The sequence below is a fragment of the Lepisma saccharinum genome, chromosome 6 (genome assembly GCF_977018435.1).
Source record: "Lepisma saccharinum chromosome 6, izLepSacc3.1, whole genome shotgun sequence".
Lineage (NCBI taxonomy): Eukaryota > Metazoa > Arthropoda > Insecta > Zygentoma > Lepismatidae > Lepisma > Lepisma saccharinum.
In genome coordinates, this window is record NC_139234.1 from 71460759 (window position 1) to 71487510 (window position 26752).

A 26752-nucleotide genomic window follows, 5' to 3' on the forward strand; every position below is an offset into this window, starting at 1 on the left:
GCTTTATAGTTTACTCTTGAATAAAATTTTGGAAAACTTGCATGTTCTATGTACACAAATATGGCACATTTTGTTTGTTTAAGCTTAGAAAAACAAGAATGTTGGATTTCATGAAATTTTTCGTTGGTTTTAGGACATTCTTAAAAAAAACAACCTAAAAACGCCAACAATTCGCATTATTTCGATATTTCGAATGAGCGAAAAATGTGTCCAGACATCATTGCACATTTATAAACACAACTTCGCTGCACGCACGGTTTTCGCGTTTGCGAAAAATCAAGGTCCCTACTAATTGGAAATTACTTTCTGGGAACCCTCGTATAAATCAGTAGATGAAAGGTGAAAATTAAAATATTTATTATATTTATTTATAAAATATATTTATTATTAATTATTAGTATTTTATTTCATAATATTGGACATTAACTTCACTCAGTGAGAGATTAATGACCATTCCTCACGAGTTTAAACAGACAGGACAGAGAGTGGCGTTAATGTCATTGCAATACTAGTGTTGCAGCAAATTTGAGGTTGGGAGCATGCACTTGCCAAATTTTTATATTGTTCACCAATGCAGATTTATGTTTCACTTTTTTGCGATAGTATTCAATATATATAGCCTATCGCGTTTTGTTGGATTCTTCTTGATATCTAAGAATAGTGCAATGTCATTGTAACCGTATGTTAACTTGTGCAAAACCAGTAATACGTCAGGATGATTGAAGAAAACCTTTGTAAGCACTCCTACTTTAAGTAAGGTGAAGTGAGCCAGAAGAGTAATAAAATTCCAGCAGCATATTTGCAGTCTAAAAGCTCTTGTTTATGCATGCGATTTTTGTTGTATGTTACAGTCCAAAGACATCCAATAAAAATCAATTCCATAAGAGTGCCATGCATGCAATTTCTGTCACATGTTGTACTGAGATATTTTGTCGGGTGGCAATACATCGTATGCATCAATGGAGCCTACTTGTTTTCATGTTCCTTCAGTTTGTCCAACAAAATTTCTTACTATGACAACTACATTGCTCCCATCCCCTCCATCTGTTGACAGTTCTGTCCTCTTACTACTCCCACATGGACAAGAAAAATGACATTCAATGCATTTTCCACGTAATATTTAGAGGCTTAACACATTTTTCTGCCCCTCCGGAAATTTCTCTCTCTCCCTTCCTCCTCCTGTCATCTCTGGTTTCTGGCACCGTGATTGTGTTGTGCATAAAAGGGGCCTAAAAGTTGAGGCCGAAACTTAGCAACAAGATTTGCTGTTCCCGTGCAGAGTTCCATAACAATATCTTAAATAATAATAAAAAAAGAAGACAAAATTTGCTGACATTTCCCTGACTTCTTTTGACACCTCAAATTCCATGACTTTTCTTGGTTTTCCAGGTCTGTCGCCACCCTGTAGATCATTTATATACAGAATGAATAGTAATGGTGTGCATTTTAGAAGTGAGATTTAAATGCCGAATCACATGGAACAGGATATCCAGTACAAATGCCCTAGTTGGCTCTGGACTGACTACCCATTTGTTAGTTTTTGCCTCACACGATACTTATTATCGTACTTGTCAGTATACTTTTGTTCCCACAAGACATTGCGCAGAGCAGACAATCTAAAAAGATGGACAAGCAATTAGAAGAACGTTCTAGGAGAATTACAGCTGTTAATAAAAATTAAGAGAGAAAAGTATGGAATAGAAATTGGCTCAAAAGAAAATATGGTAAGAATTGTGTACTGAACAAGGTTATTTAATTAACTCTGGTATGCATATTCATACGTGAGATATGAGCGAACCACTCTTTTAAAAAAAAAAATTATGTTCAACTAAATGTATCAAACATTTAATACACCTGTAATGATAAGGATTTTTATTACTGGCTAATCATTTTGGTCACGTGCAAATCTCATCGCTTTGCATAAATATCTAAATATTAAAGAACTGAACACAAATGCATATCATCACTGTTACTTTTTCTTTTCCAGAATCGAACTTAAACAACCAACACTCGGAAACCACAGACAAAAAAAACTTTCCCAGGCAAACTCGCAGATTAACTTTACATGGCTAAACTTGGCTCTGATTGGCTGTTCCACAGAATCCAGTCGAGAAAAGCCCATTGCAATTATCGCAAGGCCTAGTCATCAAAACCAGTCAAGCAGCCAGCCTGGCGGCCACGATTTCCACTCAGGTAGACAGTGCATCGCCAACTAGGGCATTCCTATACTATCGGGTAATTCTCTCGCTAGAAGCCCCAAACATCTGTCTATAAAACTACCATTTACTTAAAGTTTGTCTTGAAATTTTGTATGCACATACTTTGAACCATGTAAAACAGGATCTAACCCCTCGCAATAGGTTTAGACTCTTCCAGTGACCTTCATTTGTTTTGTCTAGCGACAATGCATCTCAGTAGTGTTGGCTCAAATGTATACAATGTACACAATCGAAGAGTGTGTGTTCCTCATTTGGAAATACTGGCAAACTGGTTCATTTGAGAGCCATTATTTTGAAATTCAAACAAAGTGAGACAGTTGTTGATTGGCTTCATTTTTTTATATGTTGAAGTAGGTCATGAGAAATTAATATTGTGCAATTTTGAGACCTTGAAAAAATTTTCCCTCCCCTGTAGAAAATGTCAAAGTTCAAGGTCAGACCACCCATTTTTCATGAAAAGTGAAACATGGGTAAGTTCGGATTGCTGTATCTTTGGAAATCAACAACATCCCAAACTTTTGTCTTGATATGCTGTTCATATAAGACTGGTGGCTTATATACATTCAATTGTTTTGATGGGAGGTTGTTGCTTTCCATTGTTAGGCATCAACGGAGATGATCCAAAATGCAGTTTTTTCCTGTTTTCGGCCCTTAATATCTTGGTTAAGCAACAGTAGCCCAAAGATTTGTTTACTGGGCATTGAAGCTCACTATTAGGACAAGCTACCTGATGTAGCACATTATTTATTGGCAGATATAACCCTTTGAATACTCAAAAAATGCGAAATCAGCCTCTTTAGAATTAGGCCTGTCTCAAAACAGCATCAAGGTAAAAATACACTAAGTATACCATCTTGTAGGTGAATATATGTACTAACACCAGGAAATGAAAGAACTTTGGGGCCTCGTTCCATTTTCGAGAAAATAATTTTTAAAATATTAGGAAATGTCAACGTAAATTATCACACTTCCTCCATCAGAAAGTGGAACAGACCTTTCTCCTACTATTCTTTGTTCCAAATGGAACACCCCATGTCTTGACTAGTTGTGAGACAGTTTTTGTTTCTTTGATGGATAGCATAGTGGTAACGTCGCATCCTTGTAATCAAGGGGTCCCAGGTTTGATGCAAGGTAGAGGTACAAGTTGTTCGGATCCCACTTTAAACTTCAAGTCCCCAGTCCCGATTAGCTTTCCTGTTAATAAAGTGGGCTTAAAAACAAAGCTCTATATACAGTGGCGTACCAAGGAGTTTCGAAAGGGGGGGGAGGCTATACATTTTTTAGTAGGCAGCCATCTATTTGCCATCTTTTCGCCATCTTTTCCTGCCTTTGACATTCTTTTTACTGGGCCAAAGGGGGGTTATTATCCCCACCGCCCGCCTTTATGCATGCCACTGTCTATATTACAATAAGAGTATGTTTGTAAATGATTCTGTATTATTGTACCAAATAAAACATAACAACTTTCTTGTTATACATAACTTTAGATTACCAAAATAAACCAATTTCAATTCAGGTAAGCCTAAGAGCAGACCTTCGTGATGGAGGTTACCACAGCAATCCACGACGCCAGGGGTCCTGGGTTCAAATACCGGTCTGGTGATTATTGATTGTTCTTTGTGAGTGTCGGTTTCATAATATCATCACTCACCCTCTTTGCCATAATTAGTAAAAAGTGACAGAAAGGTGACATAAAATAACCCAATATGAGGCAATCAATCTCAAATAGGCTTATGAAAAGTATGCTTAGGGTATTTCCATCGTCTTTAATATGTTACTGCAAATAACCAATGTACTTTATTTTATCATCATCATGGCAGTTCTTTTAAAGAAATTTTAAAACATCAGACACAAATTTATACAGGGTAAGTCAAAATGATGGACCCAATTTATTCTGTGAAATATAATAAACAAATGTTATTTTGAGACATGTGCTAAGAAAGGCAAACTGTCAAAGTTTTTTTCAAACAAATCGCAAGTGTTCTATGTGAGCACCTCACGTAACATGGCACACATCAAGCCAATAGTCTATCTTCTGCCAAACCTTGTGTAGCATGTTGCGGTCAATATCAGCAATGGCTGCTGTGATGCGGGCATGCAGGTCATCTAATGTTGTTGGAAATGGTGGTACGTAAACATGATCCTTGACAAAAAACCACATGAAGAAATCACATGGGTCAAGTCAGGGGAACGAGGTAGCCAATGAAGAAGAGGTTGATCCTCCGGAGATGCACGGTCTATCCAACGTTGTTCCAATGCCCCATTGAGATGGTCCCGAATGCTGCCATGGTAATGCGGAGGGGCACCATCCAATTGGAGAATGAAATCTGCAATATCCTCTGCAAGCTGTGCAAGGAGCCATAGTTGCAGCATATCAAGGAAAACAAGTCCTGTCACAGTACGTTCATGGAAGAAAAAGGGCCCATAAATATTTTCATGGGAAATGGCACAAAAGGCATTCACTTTGGGAGAATCACATTCGTGTTCCACAAATTCATGGGGGTTAGCAGTTCCCCAAATATTTACGTTGAGTCTATTCACTTTTCCCTAAAAGGTGAAAAGTTGCTGCATCACTGTAAATTAACCTCTCAGAGAACCCATTCGTTTCCATTAATGCGAGGAAATCAGCACAGAAGGATGTGCGCAAAACATAATCAGTGTATTTTAAGGCTTGAACTAGTTGCAAGCGGTAGGGTTTCATTTGTAAACGTTTCCGCAGAACCTGCCAGACAATTTTCAGTAGAAGTTGAAGTTCTCTCGCTGCCCGGTAGGTGGACTTCTGTGGACTCCGCACGAAACATGTGCACACTCGTTCCACTGTCTCTTCCCCAGTTGATGGACGGCCAGTCGATTTTCGTTTACAGATGCAGCCCGAATCTCTGAAATGTTCAACCCACTTACAAATGGCCTTCCCTGTAGGTGGTTCTCTCCGATATTTGGTACGGAAATGCCGTTGCACACTAATCACAGACTTGTTCACATGATAATCAAGCACACAGAAAGATCTGTTCTCCAGTCAATGCCATATCCTGCTTGCTGCTGACTCCTATCGGTAGAAAGTGGAAACTAAACTTTGAAAGTTAACCTTTCGAAGCGCATGTCTCACAATAACATATGTTTATTAGATTTCACAGAATAAATTTCTGTAATCGGATCCATCATTTTGACTTACCATGTATTTTCGGGTGCTTCACCTTTCAAGCATAATGAGGTATTCCAGATTTGCTTGGTTTTCTTTGAATTGTGGTGCGGACAAGCCTTCAAAATGTGATCTGTTCTCCCGTCTGACAGAACTAGATGATCAGACGAGGCCCCAAAGTTCCTGGTGTTAGTACATATATTCACCTACAAGATGGTATACTTTGTGTATTTTTACCTTGATTCAGTTTGCATTTTAGACGCTCTTTGTTGACGCCTAACAATGGAAAGCAACAACCTCCCATCAAAACAATTGAATGTATAGCCTATAAGCCACTAGTCTTATATGAACAGCATATCAAAACAAAAGTTTGGGATGATGTTGATTTCCAAAGATACAGTAATTCGAACTTATGCATGTTTCACTTTTCATGAAAAATGGGTGGTCTGACCTTGAACTTTGACATTTTCTACAGGGGAGGGAAAATTTTTTCAAGGTCTCAAAATTGCACAATATTAATTTCTCATGACCTACTTCAACATATAAAAAAATGAAGCCAATCAAAAAATACAACTATCCAAATATCCCTTTTTGTTCAAATTTCAAAATTATGGCTCTTAAAGCATGTCAAAGGGCATTTCAGACTGAATTTCGTGTGAGACGTGTAACTTCAAAGTGTTGTATCCAGAAATTGGTAAGAAAGTTAGAGACAACGGGAAGTCTTGTCACACAGCATTCAGGAGGTCGGAAAATGTCTGAAGAGACAAAACAGGATGTAAAGGAGCGATTACTGGCATCACCATCAAAATCATTGCGAAGACTTTCCCAAGAACTAAACTTCCATGTTCCACGTGTCAAAAAGCTGCAAAAAAAAATGAAAACTACACGCTTACCGCGTGACATGTGTTCAAGAATTGCAACCGACAGACCATGAAAAACATGTGCGGTTTCAAAATTCAACTGATGGATATATTTCCAACAAGACGGTGCGACACTTCAAATGTCAGCATGAGAAATTAAAAGCTTTATTGGAGACCGAATTACCTCAAAAATCTTTGGCCTCCAAGATCTCCCAATCTCACCCCACCCAACTTCTTTCTTTGGAGCTTATTGAAGGGAAAAGTATACAGAAATAAACCCTGTACAATCGCAGCCCTAATAGAAGCTATACGTCAAGAGGTTGAAGCTATTACCAACACCACTTTAAGAATTGTATTCCAGAATTTGGAGACACGTGTACAAGAGTGCTTGCATGTGGAAGGGGACCATTTTCAGCATCAGATATGAGCAGATCTAGCGAGGGAATCACCCTGTAGAAATCCAGTTCCGTGTGATTTGGCCTTAAGATTGTTTATGCAAACCATTTGCTGCCTAAGCCTCGCGACAGGTTAACCTTGCAGCAACTGCAGGTTGCACATGCAGATATAGACCCAAAGGTATGCGCAGAAAATAATTATGCTTCAATACTGCGGATTTTCTCACTGTCTGTGATATGAACAGCTCGGCGGTTAAGGAGAGATGCTGAGTGCCGTTTTAGAGTGGGTTGACACATAAAACCTGCTGCAAACTTAACCTGTCGCGGGGCTTATTTGATAAATATGATTTTAAAAGTAGGTCAATACTTCGTAGGAGAGTAGCTTTTGTACCAATAGCCCACTTAGTTCGCTGCACTTTTTGACACTCGGTGCAGTGCAGGTGTATTCAGTGTCACAAGTCCAGAAGATTCAACAAATGCCTGTCTGTTAGTACTCACCACGTGACCATACATCACACATACACCGGTCCGGAAGGTAGTGCAAACGGTGCAGACACCAAATACACTACTTGACTCCAAATCAACGAACTAGACAACTTAGTGTTGCACCGTATAACCAACTAGAAGCTTCGGTGCAGAGTCAAAAAGTGCAGCGAAGTAGACGGGGCTATCATTACATGAGATACCGAGTCAAAGGCCTTACTGAAGTCGAAGGATTTCAGTATTGTATAAATGACACTTCCATTTGCTTTTATAATGGATAGGTTTGATATAAAACCAAACTGTGCTGTTGTATAAAGATTATTAGGTACTAATCTGATATTCCCCGGACAGATTTCTTCATTTTTACAGAAGAAACTACTTATGGTAATAAGTTTCTGTAGCATTGTCTAACATCTGGAAGGTGTTTTGTGTGATGTGGGAATGTTTCATAGTGGAAATTCAACCACTGACGCATAGCCCCACGAACCATTTCCGATAAGGTTAGGTTAGGTAGGGTCACGTATAGGTTACAATAGTTACAAATTGGTTTTGAAAAAAATATGCGTAGCCCCACACACCATTCTCACATAGCCCCACAAACCATTGACACATAGCCCCACGAACCATTTGTGGAAACATACGTTCTACCAATGGCGTCTCGTCCCTTGGGGCTTCCGGGGCTTAGCCCCTAAAGAAAAACGGACGTAATTATCAATCACCACAACGCATAACTATCACACAGTCTTTTAAAAGGCGATTTTTACCCACGTAAATTCATCGTCTGCTGCAATGGATACGACAGCGCTCCTAGCGGCATTGATGTCAATTATCGATGTCCGGGGCACGTCGCAAAGGAAGGCGTGGCCTACACCCACCTACGCTACAGTGAAGGTCACGTGCTAGCAGAGAGAGAGAAGGGGTGAGTCCAATGGATTTGAGTGCTGATTCGGGGCTAGTTCCTTCGGGTCACGTTCGATCTCGTGTGTTGTACTGTATTGTTGTGGTGGCTTTCATTCGCTATGTTTGAGTGAGTTTGGCAGGGTTGATGTTCGAACACAAACTGATGAAGGACATAGGCTGTCAATTACAAGACACAATGAATTTGTCCAGAAAAAATAGGCATATATTAAATAGAATTATCGATTGCTTAAAATTCTGTGGTCGACATGAACTTGCTCTACGAGGACATAATGAAAGAGAACAATCTTTAAACAGATGCATCTTCCCAGATTTATTATCCCTTCATAGAAGAGGAAAAACTAAAGAGGGAACTTCGTGTTCTTTATTGTAGTGAAGAGTTGAAAAACACAAACTCTATCAGTAGATTGCATTCATTTTTTATTTAAAATTATTTAGAGGGTACCTTTTCAGAAACAGTAAAAATGACAAACATAGTTTTAATAACTCCAGTGGCAACAGCTGAATCTGAACCATGTTTCAGCACATTGAAGCATATTAAAACCTGCTTAAGAAATGCAATGGGACAAGACAGACCAAAAGCCTTGGCACTTGCTTACAATAGAGAAAGAATACATTTCAAACATAGAGGGCTTCAACGAAAAAGTAATAACAAAATTTGCTGAGCAGAAGAACAGGAGTCAACGTTCGTAGAAAGGTATGTTTCACAACAATACCTGTTCTTTTTGTAATCATGTGAATTGTCATTATATTTTAAATTCTTTAAAAAAATAAGTCCAGTTTTGTAGTTTAGAAGAAGATAAATACCCATTTTTTTGTAATTCATGTAATTTGTCATTACATTTTAAATTCTTTCCAAAAAGTAAGTCCAGTTTTGTAGTCTAGAAGAAAAAAATACCTATTTTTTGTAATTCATGTGAATTGTCATTATATTTTAAATTCTTTAAAAAAATAAGCCCTGGCCAAATTTGAGGCCACGAGACGCCACTGCATTCTTCAGTTACAAAAACACTTTTTTTTTTTTTAATATTGCAATTACTTTGATCAAAAAACCGTGAATACACGTTAAAGAACGTTCAGCGAAGCAGATAGGTAAGTACAAATGTCAAAAATTGACAAAACGAAGAAGTTATGTGTCCGGGAATATCCGATTTTTACCGATTATTATGTGTGAAGAATTTGTCAAGTTGAGCAGATACAGTGTTTGATGATTTTGGAGAACATTAGCACAAGTGATATTAGACTAGTTTATCTCACTTTTTAGATACAATTGCTAAAATTGCGAAGTACGTGCTAACAGGCAAATAGAAATATTAACAGTTTCATGCATCGGAGACACATTTAAATCGGATATTTTGTCTTTCTCGTGGTTTGTACTTACCAATTATGTATTGCGGAACATAGTGGAAGGTGCCAATATGCTTTTTGCACGAAAACAAACACTTTTTCTGCTAAAATAAACCATTTTCCTTAATGCTACGGAAAGCACGTCACGGAGTGATATCGCTTGCTTTGCGAATTGTAACGCTTCTTTTGTTTTCGAATATCAATGTTTCCAACTCTATTGTGCATGAAAGTTGTAAAAAACCGGGGATCACGTCTGGAAATTGTACATTTCGATGAAACATTGTTCGTTAGCCCCAAAAACCATCCACGGGTAGCCCCACAAACCATTGACGTTAGCCCCAAAAACCATCCACGGGTAGCCCCACAAACCATTGATGTTAGCCCCAAAAACCATCCACGGGTAGCCCCACGAACCATTCACACAAGGTTAGGTTAGGCCTGTTAGGTTAGGTTCCATTAGCACCCATTTCACCCCTAAATTCATCGAAAAACCATTTTCCTTTCTCGACCAAAAACCGCCCGTTTCTCGAAGAAAAAAAAACTCGCGTTTCTCGAAAAAAATCGCGCGTTTGGAAACCCTGATTCCACTAGCGAGATTGCGTGACTTCCGACGCTAGAGCCATCTGCAGGTACATCTTGGAAACAACGGCATGATGTTGTCGATTTTCACAAAATGCGCAATATTATTACATGAAAAGTGATTATTTATTGTTCTGCTGCATTGTAGGATGAAGTTTTAGGTGAATTTATATCGACGGAGGTTATAAACCTTGGAGAAACTCATTTCCGTAAGTAGTTTCTTGTGTAAAATTGAAGAAATGTGTCTCCGATGCATGAAACTGTTACCAATAGAAATCGAACCATGGAAAAAAATTCTGAAATCGGAATTAAACAATCGGAACTTGGGCCTAAAAAAATCTCAAACCATACTCAACTTATTCTCAAAATTGTGTGAAACAGTATTTATTGTTAGACTAGGTAGTTTCGGACCTAACCAGCTGGAATCGATTAAACAAAGAAATGAAATGTTAATTTCTAAACCAACTGCTGAAATTAAATAGTTTTCTTTACAAATGACAGGTTGCAATGTACTTACCAACCCGTTTAAAAGTGTCACGATAAGGCAGCAATATACCCCAGAACGATTCCTGTGTTCCATTTTGAGAGAAGTAGGTCTGTGACTGCGATTCTACTTCTTGTGTTGGTGGGAGTTGACTCATTGTTATTGGAATAATTGTCCTTTATATTGCCAGTTTATAGATACCTTGCACTTCAACGTAAACAATACACTACATTTTTTTGCTAGTCTTCTTTTTGTTCTACTTCACTCTTGGCGGGAAACCCAAGAGAACACAAATTGACCATAGACGGAATATAGTATTTGAATTAATGATATACTGTTAATGTAGTCATAGTATTTGAATGCTAGATATTTTTTTGAATGTAGAAGCTACATATTTTCACATACATCGATCTATTATATAAGTTTGCTTTCCTTCCTGCGATGTCGATATCACCATAGGTGACCTTTAAGATTTCCTGTCCGGGGTTGGACAATTACTAAGACTTCCAATCATTTACAATTTGCATCAACTGAAAGCTGTCTGTCAGCTCGCTCAGCCAGTCAGCTGTTTGTGTGCAGTTTTGTTCAGTGGAAAGAAGCAGATGCGGAGAATATTTTTTTAAAATATAAAATGCAACAAGAAGCGATTGTCATTATAAGTTATTAAAATTTGCACAGAAGAGGGAAGTGATGTAATTGTTTCTACAGGATATAATTCGCAATACAATTTTTGTTACTGTGTAATATAACACATTAGTATGGAAAACAGTTCATTAATATGATCAGTTGGTGGCAATTATTATCTTTCTGCTCACGTGTATGAAAGTCTGAAAGACTTTGAAAGATGGCTTTTGTTAAAGATGATAATCCTCTGATCAAAAAGAAGATACTACATGCAGGAAAGAGTGGTGAATTGAAATTTGATATTGGATCTAAGGTAAATGTTACATAATTACCGTTTAACACTTACAATTATTAAAATTTGAGGAAATGTACAATATCGGAAGTACCTCCGATTGCTTTCAAATTCGGCATACTCACTAATTTTGGCCTCGTAATTACGAATCTGCAGTTAAAATTTGGCGGTCACGTCTAGAAATTGCAAAATAAGTCGAAAAAAGTTTGTCCGTGAACGGAGTAAACACCCTTGATTTATGAAGAAAACTATTTTCTGCAATGATTAGCGTTTCAAAACTATGTTTATGATGACCCTTAATTTTAACTATGCTTGCCTAACCTAACCTAACCTTACCTTACTTTACCGTGAATTGTTTGTGGGGCAAACATGTTTTCCACCTTTATGCAAGATGCCATTGTCTCACATGCAAATCAACGATCTCACTTATTGCACAACACTTGAGCAACGTCGGTTGTTCTCGACGTGTTCTTTTGCTATTTTAGTGTGCATACAAACAGTTTTTACTAACAATAAGCGGTGAAAGTACTCCGAAATTGCAGGTTTTAAGTTACGTGGGCCATACTTTGGGATCAAATATCTCCATTATTTGTGCTTTTCTAACACTAGAAACCACTTTTATATTACGTAAAACATTGAAATCTGTCGAATAAACAAATCGATGTAATTCTCGAGGGGGTGAAGTGGGTCAACGGCCACCAATGCTTGAATTGGGGCAATGTATGAAGCCACAGAGTACATGTAAAACATACAGAGATTTGAAGTTCATCCATTCACCTTTTGTATTTGCACTGGAGCGTCACAAATATTCCACAAATTACGTAATTTGCAGAAAGTGAATGTAGAGTGTGTATCTTTCCACGAAATTTAATATTTTATCACATATTTGCATGCTACCACACACAGCTTTATCTGATACATTGGTAAATGTCTGTTATATCAGAGACACATTAAAATCGGATATTTTGTGTTTCGGATGGTTCGTACTTACCAATTGTCATCACAAACCATTGGAGGATAGCCCCAAAAACCATTCACGATAGCCCCACACACCATTGATGGAGAGCCCCAAAAACCATTCACGATAGCCCCACGAACCATTGAAGGTAAGCCCCAAAAACCTTTCACGACGGACCATTTCTGGCAAGGTTGGGTTAGGTTAGGTAAGCAGTTACAAAACATTCTCGTAAAGAAAAAAGGCAAGTTTGGAAACACTGGCGAGACCGCATGACTTTTGTTCGACGCTCGCGCCATCTGCAGGTACATAATGGAAACAATGGCACAATGTTATCTCCTTGCACAAAATGCAAGTTTATTTTATCCAAGGTGCTTATTTCTTGTTGTGCAGAATTCTACGGTGAGAAAATACCTCCACGAACTTTCAAAATGCTACAGAAACTCATTTCCGTAAGTAGTTTCTTCTGTAAAAATGAAGAAATGTGTCTCCGATATAACAGACATTTACCATGAAATTTGATATTTTATGACATATTTGCATGATACCACACACAGTTTTATTTAATACATTTTCAAACTTGTACAGAAGCATGAGGATGCACTTAGATTACTGAAAATAAATTTAAAGTTCAGAGCTACTAGTTTGTGCATTTTAAAAATGTAGAAAATATTAATTTGCGAGCAATTATGTGGTGTAAAAGTAGGCTGGGGACTGATAAGTCACACTGTCCTAAAAGCCATGTTAAAGAAAAAAACAAACTTATCTTAAAACCTTAGTTATTTTCTGTAACATACGTAGGCACGTGGTTTACATCTGTCACCCAATCCTTTAACTATTTTTAAGGTGTAAAATACCTTTGTCCATTCATGTTAATTGATTTATTTTTGTTATTTAGTGTTCCTTCATGGCCACTTTTGAGCTAATAGCATTCACAAGGATGAATGATATAGTGAAATTGATGAAGAGACGCTCACAGGCCAGGATTCAAACCCAGAATTCCTGCCTTCCAAAAAAAAATTACTGACCAATCTGCCGAACTTAAAATATGTAACATAATTTCATGTAACCATCATACAAGTAGTGATGAAAATAGGAATTATAGCTTTCCTGGCGACGCGATTCAAACATGTGTTCTCGGGTTACCAACCAGGTTAGATTGGAGTTAGCTTCCGTTTCGAGCACATACATTGCTCTCATCATCAGGGAATATAGAAATGGAGACCACTGTGGGGTTAAATATATGACAATTATTTTGCGGAATTTGGGTTCTGTCTTCTTACTGGCTTGATCTGGATCCTGTTGTTCTTATTGGCTGCAGGATTTTTTTACGGAGGAGCAAATTCCATGCGTGACTGAGCTGGAGGCCCTCGTCCATGTTGAGATTGGTGCATTCCCGTGATATGGCTATGGTCCCAGTACCTGGCACATTTGTCTATTATTTTTATGTCGGAAAATAAAACCCTGTGTCCCTCTGTGATGCTGTGTTCTGCAAGTCCTGACTTTTCAGGTTGGAATAATCTAATGTTGCGCTGATGATCCTTGGTTTTGAGTTGTGCTCTATGGATGATCTTCACTCCGTATCTTGCGAGAATTCTACTTAATTTCCCAGAGGTGTGCCCAATAAAGGGTAAAACTGGGACCACATCCCCATGTTCGGCTGGTCCGGGTGGTGAAGAATCACTACACAGCTCCCCTGCTAGCAGCAACACAGGAGAACATCCCGCTACAACAGTTTTACCCCTATGATGTAGGCTGCTGTCAGTTTTTGTACTCACATTGACACAGAAATTGTGATAATGAATATCTCACAACTCCAACAAGTGATAGTATTTAAGTTCGGCAGAGTGGTTAGTAGCAGTGGCAGCTGGCAGCTAGTATGATGGGTAGTGCCAACGTTATCAAGAAATAGAAAAATTTTCCCTACCATATGTCATAGAAATCTAATGAAAGAGGTAATTTTAATGAAACTTTGTTTACTAAAATTGCAGATAAAAATTCAGAGTTCCTAAGATTGGTTTACTTTACTTCCATTTGTACTACTTTTGACCAATTGCGAAGATAAGGATAAGTGAACACTCACAAAGAACACCCATGCCCAGGTCGGGATTCGAACCCGTGATCCCTGGCATCGTAGCATGCTGTGCATGGAATTCGGCCAGAGTTTCTAGGAAATAAATGCGACTATTAAAATTTCGACACCTGTCACCTTTACCACTTTTTTTAAAACAGAATTTACGTTTAAATCTGGCGTGGGACGGCCAAGTTGTTTAACTTTTAATTTAATATCGTATTAGTACCTTGGAAAATGGTGTATGCAATAATGCTCTAATCTGACTCATCTTCACTCACTATCCTTCCTTTCACACAATGTCAGACACTTTCACTTCACTAAAAAGAAAAACACTGAACAATTAGAGACGCCGAGTCTAACACAGTGTTCTCGCCTTGCTTTGTTTATAATTTGCAACCCCAGCACGGCAGACGGTACGTCAACAATTGGTGTTACTAACAAGTAAAATATGATTATCTGCTAAATGAACTGTGGATCTACAATTTTTAAAATTCCTTGCAAGAAATTGAATTATATTTCCAAGGGAAATTCTGATAGATTTTCCGTGTGATTTTTACAAATATTAAAGTAAAAAATCCCCTGGTGATGCGAATTCCCTTTGATATTTAGACAATTATTTTGTACAGAAAATTTCTTCAATATTGTCAATGTCAGTTGCAACACGTGAGTGTCTGTGTGCATGAGAGCAAGGGATATGTCTTTTCTTAAGGAAGAAATCGATAACAAAAAAGGTCTGGATGGCTCTTTAGACACATCTATCTAAATGGTTATATAAATTTGGTAAGATATTACGTTCGTTCTTCCCAAGTAGGCAGGAAAGTATCTTTCTCGTGAATTACTTCTCCAACAAGTATTACAAATCAGTCAGGATCAGTCACTTCTCTATGAAGTTTGCAACTATGTGAACACAATGCAAAAGCTCTCGCGTCATACCAGTCGAAAATGGGCATGGCTGGTTGTCTTATAACACCATTAAGCCTTGTTTCCATGATATGAAAAACTCAATATGCTGACCAAGGCAGAAATTTATTTTATTATAAAACATAAACTAAACGTTGTCTTATGGCTACCACTTCCTTCCTCGTTTCCTGCGGAGACTTTTTGATGCCTTTGTGCAAGGGTCACACTATGCTGGCCCAGAGCAAGTGAGAGAACAGCAGGAATTGAGGTGGCCGTAAGCTCGAACTCAAATCCCCCTGTTCGTAAATGTATTAATTTAACTATATTTTGGCGAAAAGTGCTTTTTCTTTTTCTGAGGGTAGAGCCATGGCACAGCGTCTCTCCCCTTAGAGCAGCCGCTGGTTAGTAGTGTTTTACGAAGGCAAGAATCCTGGGTTCGAATCCTGGCCTGGACATTTTTGTGAGTGCCTTTTCATCAATTTCATCGTATCATTCATCCTTGTCATTGCAATTAGCCAAAAAGTGGCAGAGAAGGAACACTAAATAACAAAAATCAATCAATCTACACAAATGGACAGCTGGCGTCCATGGTGGAGTAGTTAGCACAGCATGCTAGGATACCAGGGGACCCGGTGTCAAATCCCAGGGTGGGCATGGGTGTTTGTGAGTGTCCCTTCATAAATGTCATTGTATGATCACTTATCCACATCTTCACGATTAGCCAAAAGCACCAGACAAGCGAGGTAAAATAAATCAAAAAACAATTTACATGAATGGACAGAGGTATGTAAATACAGCTTCAACTTCTTCCTTACTAGCACATTTTAATTTTATTTTCACAGGTGTTGTTCCACTTTCAAACGAGAAAATGCAACAAGAGCCGTACACTAGTGGACGACAGCAAAGAAATGGGGAAGCCCATGGAGTTGGTTCTTGGGAAGAAGTTTAAGTTGGAGGTTTGGGAGGCAATCATCCAAACAATGGGTCTCAATGAGGTGGCAGAGTTTACTGTTGACAAAAGTGTAAGTGAAGTATGCTTTCTTGCTATCATTGGTGTTTGTATTGTTTGTTCCTTACTGTTTTCCAGTTAAGACTTTCTGTAAGACCAACTATTTTTTTTTTTAGCCATCTGTAGGATTGCAAAATAATATATGAACAGGGTGGCGACAGACCTGGAAAACCGGGAAAAGTCAGGGAATTTGAGGTGTGAAAAAAAGTCAGGGAAATGTCAGGGATTTTTTTTTTTAAAATCGTTATGGAACTCTGCACGGGAACAGGAAATCTCGTTCGTAAGTTTTAGCCTCAACTGTTAGGCCCCTTTTATGCACACCATGGCGCCAGAAACCAGTGATGGCAGGAGGATATATATATATATATATATATATATATATATATATAGAGAGAGAGAGAGAGAGAGAGAGAGAGAGAGAGAGAGAGAGAGAGAGAGAGAGATTTCTCTCGCCCGGGCTTCTCGGCGGGAATTTTAAATTCGAACACTCTTTTAAGGAAAATTGTTATAACTCGGGCACTATGGGAGCAATCTACTTCGGATAACTTTTGTTTTGCAGCTAAAACATCAGAGCATGCAACCGTGTACAATCCAGAACGCCGAACCGAGGAAGGGGGTTTGGGGGGCGCGACCCCCGAAATTCAATGAAAAACTATAAAAATCTGGAGTTTGCCCCTTCTTCTCCCACTATTTTGGAGAGAAGGCGCAAACCTTAGTATTCTCTTCAAAGAATGGACGTTTCCAGAGAGAATGAAACATGTTTCATGTTCTTGGGTGCAATAAAAGTTGAATAAAATGTGAAACTGTTTTTTTACTAAAAAATAGGTAATTTGCATATTACTCAGAAAATTGTTATAACTCGGGCACTATGGGAGCAATCTACTTCGGATAACTTTTGTTTTGCAGCTAAAACATCAGAGCATGCAACAGTGTACAATTCAGAACGCCGAACCAAGGAAGGGGGTTTGGGGGGCGCGACCCCCGAAATTCAATGAAAAAACTATAAAAATCTGGAGTTTGCCCCTTCTTCTGCTATTTGGGGCAGAAGGTGCAAACCTTAGTATTCCCTTCAAAGAATGGACGTTTCCAAAAAGATTGAAACATTTCATGTTCCTGGGTGCCATAAAAGTTGAATAATGAGTCAAAATGTGAAACTCTGTTCGGAAATGAGGCTTGAATATGTTGCGGGGAGAGGGGGGAGGTTGGTCATCAGTATGAATTTCCCAGGCTTGCTCCAGACCTGTGTCAGAGTTTCCACCCAAACATAAGAGCATGAAGTTCCGAAAAGCATATTTATTTCGTAATCAGCACCATGATACCATATGGTATCATTGGGCCAGTACGACCGTACTCTGATGATACCATATGGTATCATCGGGGGAGTAAAGGTTAAGCCTCTAAATGTTACATGGAAAATGCATTGAATTATCATTTTTTTCTTGTCCGTATAGGAGTAGTAAGGGAACTTGTCAACAGATGGAGGGGATAAGAGATGGTGGCGCCATCCGATAGTTGTCGGACGTCGTAGTAAGGCATTTTCTTGGGCAAACTGAAGGAAAATTGAAACAAATAGGTTCCATTGATACATACGGTTTTTGTCGAATATCGCCACCCGACAAAGTATCTGATACAACATGCGACAGAAATTGCATTGACTGCAACATCCAACAAAAATCGAATGCATAAACAAGAAGAGCTTTAGACTGCAAATATGCTGCTGGAATTTATTACTCTTCTGGCTCACTTCACCTTCTTTCATGTAGCAGTGCTTACGAAGGTCTTCTTTCATCATCCTGACGTATTACTGGTTTCGCACAAGTTAACATACGTTTACAATGACATTGCACTATTCTTAGATATCAAGAAGAATCCAACCAAACGGGATATATTTTGAATACTATCACGAAAAAGTGAAACATAAATCTGCATTGGTGAACATTACAAAAATTGGCAAGTGCATGCTCCCAACCTCAAATTTACTGCAATGAAATTAAAGCCACTCTCTGTCCTGTCTGTTAGTAGGGACATTGATTTTTTGCAAATGCCAAAACCGTGAAAAATGGTAATTGCTGTGAAGTTTTGTTTAGGAATGTGCAGTGATGTCTGGACACATTTTTCGCCCATTAGAAATATCGAAATAATGCGTATTTGGCATAAAATGCGAATTGTTGGCGTTTTTAGCGATTTTTTTAAAGAAATGTCCTAAAACAATGAAATCCAACATGCTTGTCTTTTCTAGGACATGTTTGTGTACATAAATCATGCAAGTTTTCCAACATTTTATTCAAGAGTAAACTATAGAGTTATACGTACATGGAATAATTCCGACAACCACATTAAATCATGTAAAAGTGGCAGGGTTCTAACAGGAGATCAAGTGCGTATCTACCGTCACACGGGAGCAGAATCTTCAGTATTTGCCGCACGAGATATGTTTTGAATTACCAAGCTAAATGTGCACCATCAGCATTTGTCGAGCGAGTAATAATGGAGCTCAGTCGTTAGGGCATCTGACTACTATGCGAGAGACCTGGAGTCGATCCCCTGCGGGGGAGAACCGGGATGTTTTCCACCTATTCAAACTTCTCCCGCGCCCACCCAGCATCATATGAAGCTGGTACCTCTAGGAAACTTTGAGGGATAAAGGTAGCCAGGAGCATGGTGCTGATCACATCACCCCTACCTTCAGTCGTGATCAAGAAAGTGTGGGGCCCTAACTCTACACCCCTACTATACACCTTCATGGAAAAGTGCAGGGGAGCACTTTACTTTTACTTCCTCAAAAATCTGTTCCAACATATCAAACTTTCACGAAAATACGTAGACCATGTGACCACCAATTTAAAATAATAGTTTAAAAGCACAATGGAGTATTACATTTCGGTATATTTGGCAGAAAAATGTTCTAAAACAAAAACGCGAATTTTGGGAAATGTAACACTAACAAGTCAAAAAAAGATAATGCCAATTTTTGGTGCCATAATATATCGGTATATGTCACGTGAGATTGATTGATTTTAATTTTTTGGGTGCATTGCCACTTATGGTCATTATGCACCCTTCAGTATATACGGGGAAAATTCCATTATCTAAAATCCTTACCTTAAAATTAAAAAAGGGGAATGGAAAATAACTTTCAAGATATCAAACTCTCACGAAGAGGCATAGGCCATGTGACTTATAATTTGAAACAGTAGTTTAAAAACACCATGAAGGTATAATTTCAGATATTTGCCAGAAAATGCGCTAAAATGAAAATGTGAATTTTGGGAAAAATAACACCGTATAGAAAAAAATAAAAAATAAGAAAATACACCAATTTGAAAAAAATAAAAAAATATTAAGGTCCCTACCAATTAGGCATAAATAAAACAAGAATATCAGTTGTAACTTATTGCATTAGTAACGCAATTTTTGGCATAATCACCACCATTGTTCTGGCATTTGTCTTAGCATGGCACTAAATTTTGTATGCACAGGTATATGTGTCTGACAGCAAAGACTGGAACTATCTCTACCGCAGTGTAGCTGTCAAATTCTTGCCCTGCCAGAAACCTCTTCAGTTAAACAAAGAGATGAAAGTCGGTACATTCAAGGCCAGGGATGTACGTACAGGGAGTGGTCCAAGATCTCTCACCTGAAGTGATGCAAAGGGCCCGAGTGTACTCAGCGGTATGGGGTTGTGGACATTCAATTGGCCTTCCGTGAATTGTCTGCACCATCGTCTGACCATACTATCACTCACGATGTCTGGTCTGCACACCTCATACGATTGCTGGTGGCTCTGTGCCAAATTCTGGGCATGCAATGTAGGCTACATCGCAGTCGGTGGGAGACTGTATGAGAGCTGCAATCTTTAACTTGTCTTAAAACGGCTGCATTGCAACTGTACCAGATTACAGCTACATGCCACTTCTTCCTGCCTGCATATAGCTACATGCCACTTCTTCCTGCCTGCATATGTGTGTGTGTCGCTCTCTGACCAGTAGTGGTGTGTATAGGCACCATTGGACCTTTTTTCAGGATGCCCCTCGTATGTGAACTTTCAGAAACTGTTATTAACAGAGTGTTCCTGTTTTAATGTTTGGTTCTAACCTAAAGCTAAATCAGGTACCTTTATAATGCAATTCTATAAATTGCTTGTGTTAAATTTCTAATATCTACATACCATTTTAGTCCTCAATAACGGTATAACTGCATGTTGTCAGTTTCACAGTACTTCACTTGGATATACCTTACTGAAGCAGAAATCCCATTGATAATGTAAGGAAATATGACACTTTCTTTTGTACAATTCAATTGTTTCACTTATATGCAAGAGTTGTTTGCTTTACAGAGAAGAGAGAAGTAGCTTTATGCATTGAAAAATGAGTCCGCACTCATGGTTCTTGCAAGCAGAGGGTTCCAAACCTCAGTGGAAATATCAACATATAATCCCGAGAATGTATAAGGAGACTGATAAATTACAAATTGTATTTCTTAATCAATCACTCTTCACTCTTATCTAATTTATTCGTAACTTTAAAAATAATCAAGTATTTTATTTTAAACTTACTGTGTATGATAAAATTCCGTAATCCTTCCCTAGCTTGTGAATTGTAATAATTTTCCTAATTCACTATTTTGCAGTTTGAATTCAAATCATAGAGAATAGAGAAATTAAGTCAATTTCATAGAAGATAATATTGGTACTTAACAAAACCATACGTGGATCTGTATGAGTTTATTATTTCCATTTGCAAAAACATCGATTTAGTTTAGTTTGTCAGGGAAAAATGTAAATTTTGTCCTGGAAAAGTCAGGGAATTTTATTTCTGCTTGTTTGTAGCCACCCTGATGAAGTACTACACAGCATGGGTAACGAGTGGGTGAGGGGTTGAACTGGTTAGTTGAGCCCCTCCCCATCTTCTGAAAATATGTATAGGCTAGAAATGACTTTTAGTTTCTTGGGATTCCAGCACAAAAACTCAAGCAAAATAAAATAAGGCATTAGATAAAAAAAATGAGTGTAAAATGTAGGAACAAAGTCAGAACTTCATATTTTCATATTCTGTCACCCAATCCAAGGAATAAATCGTTTTGTGAGTTTTCAAAATTCCAAAAGTGATATTTTCATAAGTCGGAGAGCATAACCTTCATGTCTGAAATTTTTCCTAATTTCAAGAAGTTTTCACACATGAGGTGTGTAAAGAACAGTAGAATAACTATCCGTATCAGTTTATTAATTGCATGAATTGTGAGAGATAAATAAGAAACAGTTGTGCTGGACAATTACTCATGTGTTGGATTAAGTGGAAGTGTCTCCCTAATAATAATAATTTACAAAAACAAGTTTATTTTTAAACTAAACTAATCTCTGAGGACCAAGCCCTTTCAAATAGGTTTTTGTTGAGTGATGCATTATCAGCGTGAATCATGTCACTTTTGTTTTCTTGGGCTAAAGATTGGAGTTTAAATAATAATTATCCTAAACTGATAATAATAATAATAATAATTACTGTTATTCAGTTTTCTCAATTGTGACTTCCCTGTACACAAAGGATACTTATGGAAGAATTGTTCCAATTATGTAGAATTTTCAGTGAAAAGTGCAGGCTCAACCAGGATTTGAACCCAGGTCTCTGGCATACCATGCCATTGCTCTACCACTGAGCTACCAAGCTGGTCTGGTTTCACCTGATTTTTTGCTGTCGCTGTTTTACCTGTATGGAATCGTTTCTGCTGGTGCTACCGGAACGGGATCTGTTACCTTTGAAACACTGTAGACATTGACGTTGCCTGGTTCCTCCCAACATAGGTAAATTTACATCTCTATCTACACGATTCCACACAGGTAAAATAGCAACATGAAAAAATCAGTCGAAGCGAGGCCAGTTTGGGAGCTCAGTGTTGGACCAATGGCGCAGTATGCCAAACACCTGGGTTGAAATCCTGGTTGAGCCTTCATTTGTTGCTGAAAATTTTATGTAGTGCATGCCAAATCTTCGTCATGTTCCACTTATATTGTACATAAAGTCATAGGAGTGTTCAAACAGTTTTTAGTCTAGATGGTCATGTATATTACCAGATAAATTGTCCATTACCATGTTCATTAACATTATTTTAGCAATGCAAAGGATGAATTTAATCAAAATGCTAATGAATTAATGGACAACTTCTAAGTATTTTGATGACTACTTTCAAAGTTGTTTCCAGAATTTCATTACAAACTAACATAGTTATACCTAGACTTGCTTTATCTAGATCTAGTGCAATGAACAATAGTAAAATAACTTTCATACACTATAATTGGATAATCATCAATCCTATGTAGTCTCAAAGTCTGAACGATGTGCTGTTCACCATAAGAATTCAGCATTTGCCATGAGAGCTAACCTTCATTTGTTTTGCGGACAGGAAAAACTCACTATTCAGGCTTCCCAGTGGTGTGATAGTATTGCTTTGTGGAGGCACATTGCACAGTGGTTTGGATCCCACTTCGAACTTCAGGTGTATTGGTTCAATTAGCCTACCTGAGCATTAGTTGGACTTAAAAGAAACTACAGGGTGTCCAGAAAATCTAACTATTTTCGTGTTTCATCCAACTTAGGACTTTCATTTTTTTTTTTTTTTTTTGCAGGGTGATTATTAGGCCCAATGTTGACCATTGCTGAATGTGTTGCCGTTGTAAAATGGCATCTACAGGGTGTTCCATATGATGAGCTGCGACGATGGTTTCAGCAAAAATTTTGGAATATTGGACCTACAAAAAATCCACATAGAGACTGTTGAATAAGTTTTACATACACTTGCACAGAATATCACTTAATCTCTAAATAGCACTTTGCTCATTAAATAATAAATCCAAGCTGGCCCCTGTGGCAGAGTGGTTATGCACTCTTTTTCAAGGTGAATTGCAGCATTTCAAACACTGTTGATTTGGGAATGCCCTATCCACGTGCAACAGGAAGTACATATTTAAGACTCCGTTCAATTGACTCACATATGGCTTCAACATCAGCCTCACTTGTGGCAGGCTGACCTAGTCGAGACTCGTCTGTAACTGTAGCTGTTTGTTGGAACTTATTAAACAGTCTCGATGTGGATTTATTTGTAGGTCCAGTCTTCCGAAATTTCTGCTGAAAGGGTCGCAGCTTACTTTAAGGAACACCCTTTAGTTGCCATGTTACAATGGCAACAAGTTCAGTAATGGTTAACATTGTGAATGGTAATCACCCAGCAAAAATAAAGAATGCAAATCCTAAGTTGGCTGAAAAAGGAAAATAGCTACTTATTTTTGGACACCCTGTGGTTCGGATCCCACTTTAAACTGTAGGTCCAGTCCCAATTAGCCTTACTGTGCATAAAGTGGACTTAAAACACCAACTCAATCAATCAACCAATAGAATGTATGTGTATTTTCTCACTCTTCATCGTGGAGTTTTTCACATACTAGTATCAGTGAAGTCTATACAATGCATGGCACAGCCGAGGTTTTCAAGTTTCTCTCATAGTTTTCTTTATATTTTTGAATACTACCTGTAAAGATAGTCTACGAGTGTACATAACAGAATCCCATCATGTCTCATCCCATGTAGCATTGTAACTAGTGCACATAAATTTTAAGCATGCTTGACCATGACTTGAATCTGGATTTCTGGCATGCCATGTGCCTAATAGCTATTGTGTATCAGTGTTAGAGATCTGTTACCTTTCAAATATTATAAGGTGGCTGGGACATGTTCACATGATTTGAGGGCTCCTCTCGAAGCTTCCCAGGTATTAGACATTGTATTTACGAATTCATTGCACAGCAGGCCGTTTGGGACTGCTTTTTCACTCTTGTATATTTGTTATGTCACTTTATGCCACCTTTGACCAACAATGAGGATGACTGGTAATTAGATGAAATTCATGAAAGGATACTCGCAAAGAACACCAATGCCCAAGCTGGGACTCGGACCTGAGTACTTCAGTGGTGACATTGAAAGTCAACAACTTACTCTGCTCAGTTACTGAGCTGGTACATTTTCATGCAGTCCTTGCAACGAGGAAACAATTTGTTCACTAACTGTTTCTTTTGTTGTATGAATATTCTGCCTGTGAAGATTTCATTAGTCTTTTTGTGTAACATTTTAGCTTGTTACCTCGTATCCATTTGTGTCCCGGACTTTACGAGAGGCTGGTAAGCCCAAAGAGGAGCGGAGGCACCACTGCTGCGGAGTCTCTCTTCAAAACGAAGGACTCGGATACAAAGTACTGGATGAGCTTGTCAAGGAGCCATGTGATCTAGAGTTTACTATAGGTTAGTAAAGGGTAATTTCTTCCAGAGGGTGAATTAGCATTGTTCATTACTCTTTCTTATATAAAATGTTTTTGAACTTCTTTCACATTAAATATTAATGGAAGCATGTACTTTTTATGGTTGAATTTTTAAATTTCTTCAATGTTCTTCACAAATGTGTGTCTTTGTCAAAAGTAATACCTAATTTTAAACTTGGTTTGATTGGATTTGATTTAATTTATTTTATATTGCTTTTCTGCCACTTTTGGCTAGTTGCGACGATAAGATCAGATGGATGAATGGACAATCACAAACTTATATAGGGCCTCTCCGATAACGCAGTGGTCGCCTTGTAATGAAGGGGTCCCGGGTTTGATACCTGGTGGAGGCACATAGTGGTTCGTATCCCAGTTTAAACTGTAGGTCCAGTCCCGATTAGCCTTACTGTGCATAAAGTGGACGTAAAACACCAAATCAATCAATCAATCACAAACATATATAGACAATACAAATACAAAACAAACTGCCACAGACAGTTATACTGACTGTAAGTCCAGGTGCTGGAGCCTTGTTAACCTGAAAAATGCAGCCCAGAGTGTACTACATGGAGGAGAAGTTGCCTTACACCCCTTGATTTTGAAACATAACAATTTGTAAGAAATCATAATTTGATGAATGTGATATCCAAATAACTTGAAATGGTTAAATTTAAATTGCTCCTTTATCCTTCTTCCCTGTTATATATTATTATGATAGTAGTCTATTGAAAGGTTACAGTCAATTCTAATTAAATTAGATACCCAAGTCAGTTAAACCCTATTGTATATAGACTCTCGACACATTCATTCAGTTATCCTTTATTTCAGCACTGTTAATATTTGTGAAATGTCCTCTATATGACACGATGAATCGAGCTTCAGTTACTTTGTCCTTTGTGTCTTTTTGTTCAGTTTACAGTATTCTGATTCTTTTAACCAGGTGACTTTTTAATGGCATGTTGACTTACTCTTGTATGCATTTTTCTTTGTTTGAAATCGTCAAGATGATCTTTAAATGTTTTCTGTATGGTCCTCTGTGTGTTTCCAACATACCAATTATCACAGCCACCACCCACAATTAACCCTTAGATGCCGAGGCTGATTTTCCAGGTATTTGCACTAACGCCGAACGTGTTTTAGGCGGGAAATTTGAAATTCTGCATGCTTCTAAATGAAATTTTATATTTCCAGGACTAAGAATGTTAAGAGGTACAAATGATACCACGTTTTGTTCAGTATACTTTGAGCTATAATCCTGATAGGGAAAAAAATTCTGTAATCAGTTAAAAGAAGAAAAAAAGGGAAAGTATCTATTTTTTTTTACACAATTTCAAATTCATTGGACCCCCATGCAGGCTATGATGGGACGTGATTCTCCAAAAGGTACCTGCATAATGCCTGGTATATTTGCCATTGATGTGGAAAAATTTACGGAGTTATTGCTAATACTTTTGGAGAAAATTTTTGTTTTCAATACACTTACGCCAAGCGTGTTTTCAGCAGGAAATTTGAAATTCTGCATGCTACAAAATGAAATTTTATATTTCCTCAACTAGAAATGTTAGTGGTACAAATGATACCTTGTTTCATTCAGTATACTTTGGGTTATAGTCCTGATGGAAATAATTTTTTTCCCCATAATCAGTTAGAAGAAGAAGAAGAAAAAAGAGAAAGTAACTATTTTATTATACAAAATTTGAAATTCGTTGGACTTCCATGCTGGCTATGCCCCCACCCGTGCTTTTGGCACCAGGAATGTTGGAAGATCGTACGTGTATTGCCAAAATTGTGTTTTGAAACACCAAAATTGAGAAAGAAGCGATGTTTTTGAAACCAATGAAAATAAATCGCAAGAAAAAATCACAATTTTTCGGACATCGCCCCCCCCCCCAAATAGTAACAATGAAATTAAACTTTACTAATTGTTAATTACATACCTCTAGACTTGTGCAGAACTCAAAACATGTATCTCCGATCATTATCCACATTACAGTATGTTAAAAAAGTAACAAATTATGAGAAAAATCTGCTTGTGACACCGGTGTCACAAGCCATCCTTAAGGGAAGTACATGCTGTGACACCTGTGTCATGGTCTGTTCTTTAAGGGTTAAAGTAAACCCCTGGATAGTTATTTCAAAACTTTTATATTGGGTAAAATATTTGTAATGTTGT

General features: G+C 38.0%; 2 protein-coding genes across 2 annotated transcripts in view; one reads left to right on the forward strand and one right to left on the reverse strand.

Moving 5' to 3' along the window:
- The window catches only part of LOC145989103 (ovarian-specific serine/threonine-protein kinase Lok-like), a 68403-nt gene extending 57737 nt beyond the window's left edge, over positions 1-10666 (reverse strand). Inside the window, exon 1 of the mRNA XM_083124398.1 lies at positions 10458-10666. Within this exon, the coding sequence (XP_082980524.1) occupies positions 10458-10581 (124 nt within the window). The 5' untranslated portion in view covers positions 10582-10666. The remainder of the gene's footprint in view (positions 1-10457) is intronic.
- Positions 10667-10993: 327 nt separating this feature from the next.
- The window catches only part of LOC145988866 (AH receptor-interacting protein), a 30886-nt gene continuing 15127 nt past the window's right edge, over positions 10994-26752 (forward strand). Inside the window, exons 1-3 of the mRNA XM_083124121.1 lie at positions 10994-11361; positions 16112-16291; positions 24397-24562. Of these exons, the coding sequence (XP_082980247.1) occupies positions 11269-11361; positions 16112-16291; positions 24397-24562 (439 nt within the window). The 5' untranslated portion in view covers positions 10994-11268. The remainder of the gene's footprint in view (positions 11362-16111; positions 16292-24396; positions 24563-26752) is intronic.